The 14321-nt window shown below is 45.5% G+C and overlaps 1 protein-coding gene across 2 annotated transcripts in view; it reads left to right on the top strand.

Annotated features, from left to right (window-relative positions):
* Positions 1-965: 965 nt before the first annotated feature.
* kat6a (K(lysine) acetyltransferase 6A) overlaps positions 966-14321 on the top strand; it is a 35884-nt gene continuing 22528 nt past the window's right edge. Inside the window, exons 1-2 of one of the 2 annotated variants that reach the window (XM_026186258.1) lie at positions 966-1374; positions 2770-4233. In XM_026186258.1, coding sequence (XP_026042043.1) covers positions 3535-4233 — 699 coding nt within the window. In that variant the 5' untranslated portion in view covers positions 966-1374; positions 2770-3534. Of the gene's footprint in view, positions 1375-1578; positions 1864-2769; positions 4234-14321 lie in introns of those variants that run through there. The other variant, XM_026186259.1, reaches the window with a different exon arrangement.

Below are 14321 nucleotides of genomic sequence, written 5' to 3'. Positions count from 1 at the left end.
GCTCTCTCGCAGGACACCTCTAACATGGGAAAACATCAGGTCTAATTGCTCCCCTATAAGACACTGTCTCTGAGGACTGCTGTACACATCATTTTACACAAAGCTGCAGATAATTTAATTTCCACCCAGGGAGCTCTCGGCGTTAGACTGCTGCCAGATTTCAAACACAAGTACCCTCCCGTGTCATGATGGTTGTGAAATTGAAGCAGCAAAAATCCGATTTCATCTACTGACTGATTTTCTTATGAATAAGGAAAGGGTTCTGCTTAGATTGTTCAAACTTCCCCGTGGCGCATTTAGAAATTATTATTACATGATTAGTAGTCTCTCTCTCCTGTCATTTTCTGCAACATACTATAAGTTTAAACACCCATGACTCGCACACATTCGCTTTAAAATTAAGCACAGTGTGGATTCGAGCACACAGAGAGCGATACCTTTAGACAAAGTTGCTTCCACCTGTCACCAGATGCCATAGTTGATGTGACTCTGAGAGCTGCACAAGCCCTGCTTTGGCCAAACGTGGATATAAAATAAAGGTGTTAGACTCGGTGTGTCATTTAATCAAACGTAACAAAGTGGGATGGCCGCAGAGACTTTACATTAACCGCTTCCTTTGCTGGAGAGATAATTCTGTGTTTCACAATCTGATGAGCGATGCATCACTAAGACTACACTGCACAGGCAGATAATAACATGCTTTATCATGTACTGTAATACTCCAGATAGCTCCACACGGCAACATCTGATCACCTCTGGGGGGAGAAAAAAAATCTGGCTCAATTTCCATCTTCAGTTTAAAACACACACGGCTTCCACAATAGACTGCAATGTGGAGGAGTGTCTCACTTTGATCTTTAAATACCCTCTAACGTTAAGACACGCTCATTGGCTTTGATTTTTTTTTTTTTTTTACAACTGCCAGGCAAAATACAGACGCTCCCTTGAATCTCCTCCTGTGTAGCTGTAGTACAGCAGAGAATGCGTGAACACCTATCCTCTTTTTATTTTTTTCCCTCCTCCAACACAACCACCACCATCTGTCCCTTTCTTCCATTTCATGTGCTCAAGCAATATCCACACCCCTCTCATAGCAACAGCACGCCGCCGCCGCCCCCGCGCCTTGCAGTGAATTTTTCTTTTTTTCTTTTTGCTCCGTCCCCTGGATCTTCGCCTCGCACCATGCAGACGGTCCCTGGGCCCTGCCTGACTGTTCAGTCTTCCCCCCTCCCCCACCAGCCGTGCTCCTGTTTCACTCAAAGATGGCGTCGGCTCTAGAGCCCCTGGTCTCTGGCTGCATTTTTTGGGCTTGTTGTTGTCTTCGTTTCGCACGGTTTTGGCACCTTCTCCTCGGCGGCTCGATACCAAATTCCGGTGAGTAGCAGCGGAAGCCGGATGGGAGGATACGAGATTTTCTCCGCGGTCCGCTTTGCCCGAGCTTCCCTCCGAAACCAGAACCGGACCATCTCTGGCTTTCTGGGGAACCGCGAGAGGTAGAAGGGGAGAGGGGTACGGAGGGGATGGTGATCGCGGATGTGGGTGGGGGGTATAGAGGGGAGGGGGGCGAACAGAGGCCTAGCTTTACTCCGTTTTAGCGGCCTTGTCTTCACGGCACCGCAGGCTGTAGCGTTACGTGGGAGGGCGGTTAGCGGAGGGAGGAAGTCAGCGAGGTGCGGACCACTGGTAGGGATGCGTCTACGCGGGCAGAGCCTGCTCGCCCATGCCGAAGATTGAGAGCTAGGCCGCGGAACCAGCACTGCTGCAGAACCACCCGCTAAGACCATCTTAAATATTGCACTTGCCCGCTAGCCGAGATGGCCGTCTGCAAGTTGCATTGTGCCTCATACAAGGCCGCGATCTCACGTTAGTATCTGAGTGACATTCATGGGGAGAATATTCGCAGTGTTTGCTGTGGTGTGATGCTTTGTATTGTCAGAAATCCCAGGTCCATGCGGAAATGTTTGGTTTTTCTCTCGCTCTTCTGTGGTGGAGCGCTGGCTACCCCCCCAGTTTCACGCTGTTTACGTTTCAGGTTAGCGAGTAACATTAGTAACAGAGATCGTAACGCTAGCTTGTTGGCTAGCTTCTCACGTTAGCTTGCTACACAACAGCAGTAAGCGGGAAGGCTTGTTGTCAGATACTTTGCAGCCTGACATAATATGTGAGTAAACAGAACGACAGGAAACGGTTTGGCCATGCGACTGTTAATCTGGCTTTGATTATTAGCTAGCCTCGCGGCTAATGTTTGCTAACAGCTTTGACTGTAACATGTTTACGTTAGCAACCCAGCTAGGCAAGCTGTCAACTCTGTAGTGCACTTTTGAGGATGGGGTTGTTTACAATGTTTGTAACACACAGTTTTTAAACAGTTGCGTGAGGTATGAGTACGGTTCTTAATGTTTTTTCATTTTTAGAAGTTCTGGTCTTGTCACTGGCTGTGCGTTTCTTAGTGATAGTTGTTTAGTGGTACAATCGCATGGTGGTTTATTTAAAAACAGAAATCTGGGAAGTTGGCTAGGGATAATAAATATTATTACTTTTCCCCCCTTTTTTACCAGTTTCGTGTCTAGTATACGGAGTAATATAGTGATTCAGAAGGAAGGTATGGCTTTGTTTATATGAATGCCACCAGATGATGTGCCTGGGTTGTTTTGAAAAGATGAACCTTCTTGTTCTCTAAAATTGTAAAATTAGGTGCCCCATCTTTGCAGCCATGTGCTATAACCTCTTTCTTTGTGTCTGTGTTTTTTATTTTTCCCCCTCCTACAGTTTTCATCAGCTACTGAAGTGCAATAGGCATGAAGGTGATCGGTCCTGGCTGCTCCCTGTGGTGAGATATCTGTTCCGTCCCAGAGCTGAGAAGCTCAGACTGCTGGAAGAGAAAAAGGGAGCAAATGAGAACAAGCGAAAATAAGGAGATGTGGATGGAGAGGAAAACTCACAATCTTCTGGAGTGATATAATTATCAGAAACCTTTGTGCAATTGTCCTCGCGTTTATCACTGAAACACAATTTTCATGCCCCCGAGAGTCTGAGCAGAGGAGACTGCTGTTATTGGCAGTCCTTGTTTTTTTTTTTTCGTTTTTTTTTTCCGGGGGCCGTCTAAACAGGAAACGCCTACATTTTGTGAAAAGCCAAACCAAAATCTGCCCTGCCCAACCTTGGGTACTGTGGGAGTATAAGTTGGTAATAGATCTGAAGCTTCTTCTGCTCCCCCTGCCTCTTGCCAGGGATCTTCACCTGGCTGGAAGTGGGTGGTGGGTGGACCAGATTTTCACCAGGTGCAGGGTTGGCTCAGTTGGGTTGTGCTATGATCAGCTGCTCCTTTTCGTGCTGCTTATACTCAGCTTCTGAGGGACTCTCTGTGCGACCCCAGGACAAGGGATAGTAAGCTGGTAGAGGGCAAAAGGGAGGAGGAGGCGGCGGCGCTACGGCGCAAGCCAAGTGTTTACTTGGCTTACAGTCTCTACTTTTTTGTGTGTGTGGTCCTCGCGGTAAGGCCCCAGTGCTGCTGCACCCACCCAGACAGCAGCCATGGTGAAACTGGCAAACCCATTGTACACCCAATGGATTCTAGAGGCCATCAAGAAGGTAAAGAAGCAGAAGCAGCGACCATCAGAGGAGCGCATTTGCAATGCGGTCTCTATGTCCCATGGCCTGGACCGCAAAACAGTTCTGGAGCAGTTAGAGCTTAGTGTCAAGGATGGTACCATACTCAAGGTTACCAACAAAGGTCTCAACTCCTACAAGGACCCAGATAACCCTGGGCGCTTGGCCCTGCCCAAGCCCAAAGGTGTTGGCAGCTCCAGTGGCAGCGGAGGCGGCAGCTCCGGTGGAGGAGGTGGAGGAGCAGGTGGTGGCAGCAGCAGTGGAGGGAGCAGCTCTCACTCGCATTCGGGGAAGAAACCGGGTCTCGACTGGAACAAATTAATTAAGCGGGCACTGGAGGGGCTCCACGAGCCGGGTGGCTCCACCTTAAAGAACATCGAACGCTTCCTCAAGTGTCAGGCTGATGTGGCGGCGTACCTGTCGGGTAGCGGCTCCATGGGCCCGGGCCTCTTCCACCAGCAGCTGAGGGTAGCCCTCAAGAGAGCCGTGGCCCACGGGCGCGTAGCCAAACAGGGTCCACTGTTCCAGCTCCTCAGCCGTAGCAGCAACCAGGATGATGGGACTGGCACGGTGTCTCTGGAATCGCTGCCCCCGGTCCGGTTGCTGTCACACGAGAAAGACAAGGTAAAGTTTCTGCACACATGTAAAACCGCATGCATGCATTCTCAGACATGGACATACAAAATAAAATACACTTAAAGTAAAAATACAGCCACGTTTATTATGCTTTGTATGTCTGCGTTGGTTTGTCACATGGATTTGTTGCGCAGTGTTTGGATGATTTCGATTTTTTTTGTTATATGGCCTGTAAATGAGTGTCAATGATTACAGACCTGTTTGAGATCAAGATAGAACTGATCTCTAGTGAAAAAGTGATTGTGAAGCGCTGTTGCCTGTTGGCATCTGAAGGTCCTGATTAAAATCGCAGATATGCTTAAGACCGTATTTGAGATTGTTGTGGGAAGAAATCTAAAAGTCTGATGTGTTTATCAGTGAACTTTTTGGACCAACAGAGGGCAAGTGAGCATGATTTGTGAAAGTGAAAGCAACACATTCTTGTTGCTGATCTTTTACCTAAGACTCTGGTGCTGCATTTTCCCTGCTGCTCCAAATTTGTCATCCCCTGCAACCCTGTACTTTGCGACAGAGTAGTAAGCTTTCACTTTGTGTCACTTTTTAAGTTTTCAAATGGCATCTAAAGGAGTGGCTTAATGTTATAGTATCAGAGTTATTTGAAAAGTATCAGAGTGGCAGTGCAACAGGTTTGAGAGCAAGCACGATCCAACGTTCTGCCTCAAACTGAAGTATGACTTTGTGTTATCATCAGAGGAGAAAAAGAATAGATGCATCTTAGAAAGCTGGAGCAAGTCAGCTAGTCTGCCAGAGTGATGCTAGGTGAGTGGCTGGTGGGCTAGCAACACAGGATGAGAAGTTAAGGGGGAGTCACATGGCATCCAGCCTCCTGCAGGGACTGTGGACCAGCTGTGGGGCTGTTGCCTGTCAGGTGCTGTCGGGAGATGGGACAAAGAAAGAAAGGAAGCAAGGCAAGGGAAGGAACATAGACAAGTGAGAGAATAAGAGAGCAGGAGAGAGGTGGTCTGTAGCGTTGCCAGACGGAGAGGCTTGGATGACGCAAACTTTCAGGCTCCTGTAACCAGAAAGGGAGAGACGTAGCGGGAGGAGAAACTGAGGGAGACAGAATGAGTTGGAGAGAGGGCGAGGGAGAGGCAGACATGCAGGCGACAGAGGAGAGAGGGAACACACCCACTTTTGTAACCTGATCAGGGAGAGCAGCCGGCTGCTAACCTCTAGTTCTAAGGGCCAGAGATTTGTACACATACACACAGACTTGAACCCATTCTATTGCATGTTAAGACAAAAAAAAAGCAAGCAGACTGAGAGTGATGCCATCCTGGAAAAGAAACCACTCCCAGCAGGATGGAAAGGGTTCATCACAGGATGGAGGCGATCACTCAGATCAACTTTGGTTTGAATTGCAGTGACACGTCCTTCCAAATAAACCAAAACAATATCCGAAAGTCACCCTCCATGGCATAACGGGACTCACTGTAGGGGTCAGGCATTCAGGTTTTTCTTTTAACTCGACAGCCATCAGATTTGGAGAAGACTAGACTGATCATAAGCACTGTTTTGGCTGTCTTCTGGCTTTGTCTGGCCTCTGTGTGTACATGTCTGCAGCCACAGGGGCTCCTGCTTAAGGATGCCCATAGTCGTGCATGTGCACACACACAGAATAGGATTAGCCTAGAGAGCTGGCTGCAATCACATGGGCTCTGCCTAACACAGTGACCTGCTTGGCTGCAGATGATCCACCTCTTAAGACAAACAGAAATCAACCACCTCCTCTCTGACTCAGTGAGTGATCAGCCTGCTTTGCTGCCTCAGAGGCAAAATACAAACAGAATAAAGCATGCCTCAGTTTGAATGCATTGGTTCTACATAGATGAATGCATTGGTTTTTGCTTTCTTACCGTATGATCTGCCATGGTTCTTTTATTAGATTTGTTAGTTCACAGTAAATATTGGCAGAAGAGTCAATTGTAACACAAATGATTTCACTGAAAATGCCACCCTGTTGCATCAGTGAAATTTCATAATCAGCCTAAGAATATGAATTCAGTGGGCATGGACAGGGAGATTACTGCAGTTTCTTTTTGAAGCTTTGAGCTAAATGGTGCATGGAGAAGCTGCGGCAGCAGTGAGGAAATTGACATTTGTGTCTGGTAGTCACACAATATTCTGTTTTTCCTTTTTTGCCTGGTTTTTTTTTTCCCCCCTCCCTCTTCTCAGCGCTTCTTCTTGTGCTGTGCCTTGATGAATCTCTCCAGGAGAAGGAACCACTCTGCCGCTCAATCATGTGTGTTTTGTGCGCCCCACGTTGCCGTGTTCTTGATGTATTTGTTAGTTTGTGTCTGTGTGAGTGGCACATGCGTCAAAGAGATAAAACTGTGCGCACGGAAGACCGAGAGACGGCGATGGTGCACGATCGCTCTGCTCCACTCGCTACTTTTCTACCCGCGCATCATTGCCATATTGCCCCGCATCATTGCTAACAGTTATGATTTCCCAAGGAAAGGAGGAGGGAGAGTGTGAGTAAAGGCAGCGGAGGGGGGAGGAAAATCAAAACAAATGGCTAAGCACTAGCATTGACCCCATTTGCAGGGAGATTTGTGTACTTAACTCGCTGATGTTTGCATCGGGGTGCTCCATTCAAACGGATCCCAGACCCTATTTCTGTCTCTCTGTCTCCCCCCTCTCTCACCCTAATAGGGTGCCATTGCCAGGTCATGCAGGGGGAGGTAAATGGGGGAGAAAAGTCAACCAGGGGTCATGGATATATAGATGGCAAACCTCATTGCCTCCCTGAGCACCCGTTAGCAGTATGAGGCTATGGCCATTAGGTGGGATGGGCTTGATGCTGGGCCTTTGTGTGCGTGCGTGTGTGTGTGTGTGTGTGTGTGTGTGTGTGTGTGTGTGTGTATATATATATATATATCTGTATCTGTGTGGGTATACTTGTGTGTGTCAGTGTGTGATGTTCTTCCAGTTATAATAGGAAAGAGCAATCTTCTTGCCCTGCATTTGCCCTCCGCTCAACAGCTGGAGCGGGGTTAACCAGAGTTCTCAATGTCGTCGTGCAGTGTCACGGCGAGGACGTGTGAAAAAAGCGACTTGTGAACAGCAACACAGTTGCAGAGCTATGTTTTTACACTTGTACCCCTTATTGCAGTGATTTCCCTCCAAAATGTCCCACTGACCTTTAACAGATTTGGCTGATGTTAGCGTCAAGCAAGTGAACTGTTTTGCATGGTCCAATATACTCCTAACGTTGGGCACTGCATGTTATTATTAAAGATGCCCTAATGTGTCGCTATCAGCTGATATTTTACTGATAACAAATTAGCAAATAAAATGACATTTATGTATCATTGTCACTGCGCAGCACCAGCAATACATAAATATATACATAGGCATCAGCTATGAACCACATGGATATTTAAACAATAATATTGGCCCAGAACCTTAAAATTGGTGCACAGTTTCATAAAACTTGCCTGATATGGTTAACCTTCACATGCTTCGTTGTGCTGCTTCATGTCTTGCTGTTACAGGAGAGAACTTTTGTGCTTTTTCCCTGGATGCATGGAAGCATTTTCCAGAGTTAGCGCTGCACCACAAAAATGCTGGGAAAATGACTAAGTTGGGTGCAATGAAGTGGTTTCCACCCCAAACCCCCAGTCTGGTGTTAGCTCGTCTTGAATTACAGATTTTTGACTGATCCAAAAAAAAATTTCAACAAGTGAAATAATTTGCCCCGCTTTCCCTTTGACAAGCACCAATTGTTTCCATTTTGACAGAAACCCGGCCTCGGCTGACCCCCCCCATTAGTGTCCAAAGTTTTAAAAAAAAGAAAAAAAAAGTCTCATTCTGTACAGCTTTAAGCTCACGCTTCGCTGTAACCACAAGCACAATTCTTGTTTGACACTTGGTGGTACCCGCCAGCAGAGAGATGGGAAAACTGTTTTTAGCGTTCACTTATTTAAAGGGCCACTTTACTCAAAACACAATGGAGGCTCTTGATGGATTGAAAATTAATTGCACGCTATTTTGGTAATGGGATAATATGAGGATTTGCTGCTCTTCTCTGTTCTATTTATTGTGTTTTGTCAAATTAAAGCAGCCACCGGAGGATAACTGGTTGGTATTTGACACCATTTTCTACTTATTTGGATCAAACAATTAATTAGTTAATTGGGGGAAAATGAGCCAGCATTGACTATGATCAGTTACAGCCCTAAAGCACAACACTACACTGTCTTGGTTTGGCAACAGTTCCTAACTAATATGGCTTGGGTGGACTTGAACCCGGGACACTGAAGTAAGGACTCTAGCCTTTGGGTCATGGGTCACCTGCTCAAGCAGCTGAGCTATAGTGGTATACAGAGCTAGGGCTGTTCGATATAACGATATATATCGGATGACGATATAAAAACGTCTATCGTTTCATTTCACGCTGTCGTTTGTTTCGTGGTGTCGCAAAATAAACTGTTTACGGCAATATTTTTTTTCATCGTTTTGATGGTCACTGTAGTGGCTATATTAATTTCTTAAAGTTCTCTCTTTCTCTTATATTTTATATAACCACACTACAGACAGACAAGCGCCTGTTTTTATGCATTGTCGTTAGCAACAATGACGGTAACACCATCAAGTGTCCGCTTGTTTATGTTGCACATAAACCTTTCACAATAAAGCTCAAGATCCTGTTGAGACTTTTCAAAATAAACTGAATCACGTGAAAGAGCAGATTATTTACAGATGAGAAGTCAAAAAGAGCCACCAGGTGCTAAAAAATAAACCTTATACTCAAGCGTTAGAACAGGCTTTTCCCCGCAGCACGCCGTGTAATAAATACTCACAAAGAAAACAGCGGCTGTTACAACTTATGTCTAAAAATGTATAGTTTCATGCATCGGTTAAAACACTCGACTCCAGCTACATGACGCGCAGCCGGAAACACTTCCCGCAAGTCGAGCTGCCTGAGATTCACAGAATTTACAGAAAATGTTACATTTTTGTGATTTATATCGTTATCGGACGATAGAATTCTTATATCAGGATATGAGATTTTGGTCATATCGCACAGCCCTATACAGAGGTAACAAAAGTTGTTTTCCTATGTGGTTTCATGCTATAGCCTTCCCTGAAGCACACAGACTGTACATGCTTGAACTTTTGCACGTTTGAAATAAGCGTGCATATGGGGCGCAGCTGCATTGATCCATCCCAAAGACACGTCAGATGATGGCTACCTCTGTCAGTGTGAATTGGAATTGTCACTTAGTGTAACCGTGTCATGCAGAGACATGAGCTTTCCCTTCTCTGCTCTCTGTTTTACCTGTCTGTAGACGCAGAGTGGAGTGACAAGTGGTGAAGATGAGTTTACTCAAACTGACACCTTGTTGTATTATTGTATGTCCTGTAAGAGCTTGACTAAGATGGACAGATATTTAAATGTCTGAAAGTCATGCTAAAATATCTGAATCTGGCTGGTCATTATGTTGAAATTTAGTTTTCATTTTTCAAGTTTTGATCACTTGCAGTTGGTGTTCATACACCTAAAATGTTTTTAGCAGTGTTCAGCTTTGGCACCAGCCAGGTTTCACTTGCCGTCTTGCAGTGAGACTCTGCGAGCCACATATTAACTGCTACGAACAGATGCAACTGGCCAAGAGTCTATAGAAGCTACATTAGCAGTAGTGGCAGTGCCCAAAGGGGAGCAGTAACCTCGAGCTCACCAGTGAGTGATGTGAATGGCATTTGGCACGGGAACCTTAGCTGTGTGAGGCCTCGCGTACGGCTAACCTCACCATCCCCACAAATGGAGCCAATGTGTTGAGCAGCTGTGGAAGTGACGGCTGGAGCATGGCCAGTCCCGCTTCGTTTGATGCCGTGATTTAGCTCCGTGCACCCTGGCTAACCTCGATGATTTTTTTTCTTCCTTTTTTAAATGGAGGGCGATGGCTCGGCTGAAGGGAGGGGACGCACTGCACATCGCAGGGTCTTCCGCAAGCTGTCGCTGGATAATGCAGCCCGGTTATTTTCACGTCACTACCCGGCCAATGGAGCTACAGGGATTTGAGATTTCAGATGCTTTATTTACTTTTACATGCCAGCTATTGTCACAAGAGCATCCGTGCGTGTAAGCCAACCGACAGCACGTCAAGGTGTGTCTCATGACTACCAGTGTTCAGACCATCTAATGATTCTCGGAGTGAGTGTTTGTGTGTTGTCTGGCTGCGCAGCGTGCCCTGTAACAGTGATCAATGAGTTTGTGTTGGAGGTTGGGGGGGGTGAACATAAGGGAAGTGTGGTGGTAGTGTTGGGGGGCCAGCTGAGATCAGGCTCCCATGTTAATGAGATCCTTGACTTGAGACAAGGACAACAGCAACGCTTTTCTCTCTTTTTCTCCCATTGCCTTTTATTCCAACACCCCCCACCACCACCTCCTTCATTTCTCCTTTCGTCCTTCCCTCCATTGTGCTCCCCTTCCTGTCTCCCTCCCCTGTCCTCTGTCTTTGAGAGCTGTGCATATGGAGGGGAAACCAGGTCACCACCATTTTTTTAAAAATGTATTTTTGTTAATAACCTATTATCCCTCTGAACACGGCATTCATGTTAACACACAGGAGGAGAGTTGACTGTTCTGTGGTTAATGGATCCATAAAACATCAGTGGGTGTGTCAGCTGGATCAGACTAGGCTGTCTTCAACTGTTGTACAACAGTTGTTCTAGGTGACTTTTTTTTTTTTAAGGGGAAACCTTTTACTTGTATGACAGGTTTTTATGGGGTTTTCTTTTTAATGCCGTCTTGTAAAAGCAGGTAGCTAATAACAGTTACAGTAAGGTGTGTCTTTTTTTGTGGCTTCCAAATAATCCTCGGAGCCAAAATGTGTAAACGCCAGCTCAACGTAGATCCGCACAAACACGCACGCCTCAAGTTAAATGTCGAAGAAGTCTGAGAGGTTTCTGGAATATCGCCGTGGCGCAACAAGGGCTCTGGCAACTAGCGCTTTAAAAGGAAAGGTTGAAACTGGGAAGACGGCTGTTCCTGGGAAGAATTTGAGATTCACACTTCCAAGAGGATTGGCTTTTCCTTTTCATTTGTAGTGGCAGTCAGTAACTGAAGCCTCGCTGTAGCGCGCGTCTCTAAACAAGGTGTCTGCGTGAAAGGCAGCACGCCCTCTCCCTCTCACTCTTTCTCAGCTCTTGTTTACTCGAGCGCTCAGAGGCCGAGTGGGAGCAGTTGACCTCCTCCGGCATGGAAGGGGTTAAAGCGCCAGGAATGATTGAGGTGTTGGTAGCACGCAGGCTGCTCCGAGGACTGGTGCACATTCTTTCTTTCTCCCTCGCTCATTGCTTTCCCTTCCCTCTCCTGCCCTCTGGATTGTTATTTTTGTCCTCGCTGTCTTTTTTTTTTTTTCCACACAGCGCTCCTCCTTTTTTTTTTTTTTTTCTCCTTGTTGTTGCTGACTTCCATTTCTTTTTAGTGAAATTGTCGACTTGTTTTGTAGCTCAGTTATTTTCATAATACTGATGGAGATTGGTAATGACTTGTTTTTCATTTTCGCAGTATAAACTAGTGCACGATCACCATTTATAGAAGTTTTGCCTGTAAAGTTGTAAAACCTTTTCACAGATAGAGCCGGCGCGTATATGTTTCTCCACAGCTAAGCCTCTGTCGTCCTCCTGTGCTCTCTGCATGTCTCTGCTTATCTGCCTCTTCTTTGCCTGCTCCATTCCTCTCTCCATTTACCTCTCACTTCCCTTAACTTTCTTATTGTATCCCCTTTTCTCTCTCAGTCCCTGCACTGTTTAGGGTGGGGGGTGCTGAAGCAGCCTGAGTTAGAAGGAAATGAACCCAATAAATCAAGCTCTTGTCCTCGTCTCCTCCCTGCCAGAGCAAGCGGCCTACCTAGCTTGGCGCAGCTACGTGCATTTACCCTGCTGTGCTGTAAAAACCTTAACACCAGCTTCACTCACTGCCATGTTGGTGTTTCCTTTGTACTTCTTGTGTCGTTAATAAAGGAGAGCACCTTTATTGTTAGGGTTGTGTTGATTAAAAAGTGTCCTTGAGACAGATGATGTTTAGAGTTTCCAATAAAGGTCAAATTTGTCCTGTTTTTCTGTGTCTGTCTCGGTTTGGTTTTAAATTACAAACTAACATAACTGTGCCTTCTGGGAGACATTAAGGGTTTTTTTAATCTTCTTTTTGTACCCCTCTGCTTTCTGTTAAGCCGTGCATGTGTCGGTGAAACTGCACAAGCACATGGCAGGTGACAACAAGCATTTATCCATCTAAGAGATCGACAGAGAGCCAGCTCAGGTTGTCACTTTGTGGATTCACAGTATGTTTAGTGTGTTAAGAGGCCCCATCTGATTAAAGATGAAGGTTTCAAAGTCATGATGACAGAGTGCCAGTTTCAGGGTGATCGAGGGCGGCACAGGAAGAAAGATGCACACATCACGTACTCTTGGTTTCTGTAGGCAGTGTAAAAGATACCGCGATGAAAGTAGACCTGCTGATGTGACTGAAAGCACATGCCAATAAGCACCCACTGGATAGTTTTGCTTTCTGACACTTAAAACGACCTAACATTTATAAAATGGTCTGAATGTGGCATTCACTATGACTCAAAATAAGTGACTGAGCCCTGAAACCCAACAGAGAAGTGATTACACAGGTCTTTAAGTGCAGTTTTCCCAGAAACTACTGTTTATCGCCCCCGGTTGCCATTAAATGTGGGTTTAAGGCACTTCAGTGTTGCTTTACTTTGCAGACCAGGAAGTAAAATCCTTTTATTTTTTTATATATACCGTATTTCCCGGACTACAAAGCACACCTGAATATTAGCCGCACAAGCTAAAATCAGGGGAAAATCCTGTTTTGTACATACATTAGCCGCACCTGACTAAAAGCCGCAGGTGTTTCCATGTTGACTTATCATATGTAAGAGAATATGCACAAAGCGAATTGTCAGGAAAGAGATGGCTGTTTGGAGACACATCACTTTTATTAATATTTTGAAAAACAAGTTATGGGTACATATTTGCATAACTTTTTAGGTATATGTACAAGTAGCGGTAATTACAAGTAGGAAACATGTACTGTGCTTCATAAATGAGTAACAAATGTAGTACATAACAATAACCTAGGGCACACCAGAAAAATAGATTGGACTACCTTTTAGGCTCAGGTGCAGTGACACGGCTTTAACAAGAAGAAAAGTCAGTCATTCACCACCATCTTTCTCTTCTTCCTGCGCACTAAAACCACCAAAGTCCTCTTCTCCAGTGTCGGATACGAACAGGCTCAGGATGGCTACGTCATCCACTGTCAGCTTCTTTCCTTTGTTGTCAGTGTCAGAGTCGAACACCCTCTGAAGGGCCGTGGCGGTGTCCTCCTCTCCATCATGCAGCAGTCCAGCCCTTCGAAATCCGTTGGTGATCATGGATGTTTTTACACTTTTCCACGCTGTCAGATTCCACCGGTGGAGTTGGGCATAACTTGCTTTTCGCACGTTTATCGCCGCACATCATCCACGACTCCCGCTGAACGCATAGCACTACTTTGAAGTTTGTTTTTCGCGCTACTTTTACGGCACTATGTTGCCTGGCGGATGGACATGTGACCAACATACCACTCTTGAACCCGATACTGTGTGTCTGATCACATGCCCTTCCGCCAGGCAATGTAGTGCCGTACAACACCGGAACAAACAAAACAAATCGTCTTACGATATGACAAAAATCATGGACAATCCATAGAAAAGCCGCACCTGACTAAAAGCCGCAGGGTTCAAAGCTGGTGCAAAAAGTAGCGGCTTATAGCCCGACAATTACGATATAGATATATATATATATATATATATAGATATATAGATATATATATATATATAGATATATAGATATATATATATAAAAATAAAAATATATATATATAAAATATATATATATAGATATATATATATAAAAATAAAAACAAAAACAAAACACCCAGCACGCCCCTGTGGCCGGTTTATCCTTCAAGCTCGGGTCCTCTACCAGAGGCCTGGGAGCTTGAGGGTCCTGCGCAGTATCTTAGCTGTTCCCAGGACTGCAGAGATCTCCGACATCGGAGATATATATAT

Source organism: Astatotilapia calliptera, chromosome 12 (genome assembly GCF_900246225.1).
Source record: "Astatotilapia calliptera chromosome 12, fAstCal1.2, whole genome shotgun sequence".
NCBI lineage: Eukaryota > Metazoa > Chordata > Actinopteri > Cichliformes > Cichlidae > Astatotilapia > Astatotilapia calliptera.
This window is presented reverse-complemented; position numbering and strand designations above follow the sequence as displayed.